The 5,054-nt window shown below is 43.5% G+C and overlaps 1 protein-coding gene across 1 annotated transcript; it reads right to left on the reverse strand.

Annotated features, from left to right (window-relative positions):
- Positions 1-1,164: 1,164 nt before the first annotated feature.
- LOC147734904 (proto-oncogene Mas-like) lies at positions 1,165-4,751 on the reverse strand. The gene is made up of 2 exons (XM_086953675.1): positions 3,282-4,751; positions 1,165-2,279 (listed from the first exon to the last, which is right to left on the reverse strand). Exon 1 carries the CDS (start codon positions 4,737-4,739, stop codon positions 3,723-3,725), a length of 1,017 nt encoding a protein of 338 aa, XP_086809801.1. The 5' UTR covers positions 4,740-4,751; the 3' UTR covers positions 1,165-2,279; positions 3,282-3,722.
- Between the last annotated feature and the right edge of the window lie 303 nt (positions 4,752-5,054).

Below are 5,054 nucleotides of genomic sequence, written 5' to 3' on the forward strand. Positions count from 1 at the left end.
TTTAATATGGATGGGGTAACGTTGGCCTCTTATAGAGGGTATGGTAGGGCCTTGATCATCAATCATATATTTGTGAGTAGACATTTTTCATCATGGTTTTCACACAATGCTGTATTAGCCACTGAATGGGGTCATCATTACTCCTCGTATGCAGTAGGTCATTTTCCAGTACTTAAAACTACCCTCCTGAGGCCACAATAGCTATCTCAGAGTACAACAATGATTGACTGAGATTTGTATGGAATTTGAAGGACCTGGGGGTTCCCCTTGCCACGCTGTTAAAGTCCCACCTTATGATTTTCATAAATTGTTTGTCTGACGTGCAGGGGGATGAAATGCTAGCTTATTTAGATTTCCTCGTTCTGAGTATCAGTCAACTACTTCTGCAGCCGATCACGGATGTATGACATTACAACGCATGCTTTTACCACGCGTGCCTTTATATCGCAACTTTTACAACTCATGCCTTTACAACTCATATTGTTGAGGGGTGCTGGATAGTGAATAGTTTAGTTTACTATTCCAACCCCAGTCCCCGTGGATAGTAGGGAAGGTGTTGGATAGTAAATTAAATCTATTCCCTATCCTAGCGCGCCCCCCAGCGCAATGCGTTGTAATGGTTTGCTTTGTAATTGTTGCGTCGTAAAGGCACTGCGTGGTAAAAGTTGCGTTGTAATGGATGTTTCCCTCCGATCACACATATAGGCAGGCAAACTTGCATTGGTTCGATAACCACTATTCTGCAGTCAATCATAAACTAAGAAAAGCCCTTTCTAACACCCCAAAAGACCCTGTTGTGGTGCGTGAAGCCCATAAGATTTATAAAAACACTCTGAATTCTAGAAAGAAAGAGTTGTATAGGAGGGGCAGGGAGCTCTTGGAAAAAAGTGTCCCGCTCCAAGTACAAAAAGATCTTTTGGGACACTGTCAATAAGCTCAAACAAAGGGAATCTCCACCTAATCTCCTATCGAATTGCAGTGTTCCCGTCACAGTCTGGGTTACGCACTTCACGGTAATGTATCATTTGGTGGAGGATGGGTGCTTGAGGGAAGAGTTGAGAGGACAATTATCCCATTCACTAACTTTGTCCATCACTTTGCAGAAGGCTATAACAGCTATTAGGCAAAGTCTGAATGGAAAAGCCCCAGGGCTGGATGGGATCCCCATGGATCTAATTAGGTTCAACATGGATCTTTGGGAGCCCTTGATATCAAATGTGTTTAATAATTCCTTAAGCAGTAAGATCCTTACTTCCTGGTCCCTCTCCACAATAGTTCATATTTTCAAAAAATGGGGATCATATGTCACCGAAATGTTGTCACCCGAGCTCCCTCATTGATAGTTTGGTTAAGGTACTTGAGGGTGTAATATTCAATTGTTTGAAGTTATGAGCAAATTCTAATGCCATCCTGTGTTCCTTTCAGTTTTTCAATTTTGATCCTGATTATGGTCATATACACCATAGCCAAGCCCTGTCCAATGTACCTGGCCTTTATGGAGAAATCCTACCTAGACTACCTCATATTACCTACCATATCTACTTACCTAACATACCTACCATACCTAGCTTAGCATTCCTTCCAACCTATCTACCATGCCTACAATAGCTTAACTACTATACATAACTATACTCCCTACCACAACTGATCTACGAATCAGGGGCTTTTTCTTAACCTGCCATACCTACCAACCACATATATCTACCATACGTGCCTACCATCCTTACCCTCCAGCACCAACCAGACCTAACTTACTATAGATATCATAGATAACCTACTTTACCTAATACTTATCTGGCCAACATGTCACAAGTTGGAAAGAACAGGCCTGTTTTAGTTGAACACAGGGTTCATGGAGTGCTGTTGTTTGATATTTTCTTTTACACAAATGCAGGGGCTCTGTTACAAATACACTTTTGCACTAGACAACGAAACTTACAACTAAACATGGAAATTAAAGTGATCTACTGGACTCTGATTGATGTTTTTTTCAACTCAGAACAAAATGGATATCTGTCTCACTGAGTTACATCTCTAGATCTTTTTTCACAGCTCCCTTCTCATGTCTGCACAGGTGAGAGTACGGTTCCTCGAGGTAAATAAAGCACTATTAGTTTTGACCCTTATATGCAGGAGTCGCATTTTCTTTGCATTCTGATATGTTAGTGTTCCACCAGGCAGGGGTAAGATTTAATTGGTGACGGTCATGCTTTTGCACCCCTCTCCTGCTCACTCTCATGCATACAGCATATTTTGTATGTGCTATGCGTTTTGATATCCTTCTGTGGACTGGGGGTTGCTGCGGACCGGAATAACAGGCGTGGAGGCCGTATATATTTGGCTATGGTAGCTGTTTTTATTGTTCTGTCTGACAAACAAAACTGGAGTATGTACAGAGTTCAGGGGTGAAGCTGTAGTCGGCTCCCAGGCGTATACCGGCTGATGGATCTTCCGGAGGTCTTCACGTCTTCCGGGCGTTGGGATGACCTCGGAGGGAAATAGAGAAGCAGGGGTTAGTCCTTTCAGCATGGACTTCTCTAGTACCGGTACCAACACCAAGGCCGTGAGGGAATAGAGATGACCGTGAGGAGGGGAACGGACAGGGCTGTAGACGGGAGGGGGTCAAAGAGGTGTGGGGAGGGTAGAAGAGAGGTGCTCTCGTGACGGGTTGGGGTGTAGGGAGTATGATACAAGTTATAAGTGCAGTGTCTCTAAGATCTATTATATACAGTGCAAAGGTGCTCTATCAGTGCGTTCTAACTCTATACAAATATTTACAGTTATTCACAAAGGGGACACGGAGACGGTAACTAGGTACTCACGTGCCCCGCCGTAACTCTCCCGCGAGTTACGGCCGCTCTCCAGCCACCTCCTGAGGACTCCACCACTCCTCGGTCCAGACGTCCTCCAACTCTCCGTCTTCGATCCTCACACTCCTTCCGCTCTCCTTCAATGGTTCGCTGCGCGCTGTCTCCTGCCACGAGTCGGCTATTGGGAACGCTCTCCTCTCTTCGTCGTCGGCTTTTGTAGTTCCAGGTCCTGGGAAGGGGGTGGGACTTCCGGTTTCCCGGTAGGCGGCTTCCGGTTCGGCACTTCCGGGTTCTAGGTGTTCGTGAATCTCCGTTCCCGGGTAGGGTCTTTGTCCGGTCATCTGGTCACGTTCCTGTAGGGGGAACAAAAGAAAAGGACTCCTGGTCGTCAGGGACGCAGGAGGGTTAGAGGTCGTGGCACCCCCACTCGGGTGTCGCCCGGTTGGGGTAGGTGGTGTCCCCCTTCCACACCTTCTTAGTCTCTTTGACTGTAACTAACCTGCCTTAATTACCAACCACATATATCAAGCATACCTTACCTACCATACCTAAGCTACAGTACCTATCAGACCTAACTTACTATACACTTCATACCTAACCTACCTTACCTAATCTGCCTTCCACCTCTGCAGTGTATATAGCTTAAGTCTATGCCAAGATGGCAGTTTTGTGAAATAAGGAGCAAGTCTCTTTGAGGCACACAACATATGTACCTATACCAGATGTGTTTTGCCTGAGAACCAATGGAACTTTTCAGCCTCTCCTATTTAGAAGATGTGCCTTACGATGAGACGATGAAGATACATAAATTCAGTGTATAAGTTCAGCAGTGAGATCACAGAAAGTCTTGTCTGGTACTTGAAATGTGCATTTCCACTATTCAGTCATTAGGAAATAATTGAAAGGTCCAGCCTAACTGATGTTGGACTCTACGGTCTTTATCTCTTCATGGTGTTTTGGGACTCCTTTTTCTCCTTCCTCTTTGTCTTCCTCTTCTCCAAAGACCTTCTTCAGAGCTTTTTCCAGGAAGTCATGGACTCCTTGCATTTTCTGCCTTCCCACCAAAAAGTAGATGTAGGGGTTGACGCTGCTGTTGATTGAGATACACATATAAACCGCAAAGAAGAGAGCAGCAGAAGAGAAACCTGATGGAAGGTCCTGCAGGTAAAGTAGCAACCACAATATTCTCACAGGTGCTACTGAAATGAGAAAGACAATGACAGTTGCCACAATGACAATGACAAGTTTTGGTGGATGATCTCGCTTTGAGGATTTTTTAACCATGATTAACATAATCAGGCTTGATATAACCATAGTGGGTATAATCAGCACGAAAACTAACACTGATAAAAATATGTGGACTGCAGTACACCGTACTGCCACTGTACCAAATAGCTCTGGGGGACAACCTATGTTGTCCACCAGAGTCACAAGAATTGAAAGACCCCAACTTATAACACATAAAAGCAAGGACTGGAATTTTGGACGGTTGTAACGATGCCAGATGGGGTGATAAATGGCCGAACATCTCTCCACACTAATGGCAGTCAGTAGAAACATACCAGCATAGTTTCCAAGGCTGAGTATGATCTCTAGTACAAACACTACTGTCAATCGGTCCGCTGCTCGTTTTTGTTTAAAAAAAAGAAGGATTGTGATGCACATCTCAACAGAGATGAAGATGAGATAGATTAAGTCAGCGACAGCAAGGTTGATGATGTAAATGGTGTACTTGGTCCTTTTGATTTTAAAACATAGATACCAGAAAACCAAACTGTTTCCAATAATCCCAAAGAAGCTGATCAACAAAATGAAACCAGCTGCAATTATGAAACTGGTGGCAGATTCCATTACTTGATTGTCTTCGTGTGTCTTATTAAAACCTAGAGCATTGGTGATGTTACGGTTAATGCTTCCCGTATAATCCATTGTGGCGTCTTCAAGTGCCTTATTGGGAAAGAAGATAAAACTCTTTTTAGTTACAAGAATATTAATTGCAATAAAAATTCAAATAAAAAGGTCATGCACAATTTTTAGGAATATAATGGAGTGCAAAAAAATATAAATTCACGTTGACCAATCTGGAAATGAGCCTCTGATAGTTCTGACTTTAATACAAATGAGTTGTGAATGAGTAGCCAAGGGTTTCTCAGGCAGAGTAGATTGCAAATGCCATGTACAGAGTATCTTTTCCATCAACAATGAATGAGTTGGGAACTATAAAGTAAGAACTTCTTGACTGAC

This window comes from Lissotriton vulgaris, chromosome 1_2 (assembly GCF_964263255.1).
Source record: "Lissotriton vulgaris chromosome 1_2, aLisVul1.2, whole genome shotgun sequence".
Classification (NCBI taxonomy): Eukaryota; Metazoa; Chordata; class Amphibia; order Caudata; family Salamandridae; genus Lissotriton; species Lissotriton vulgaris.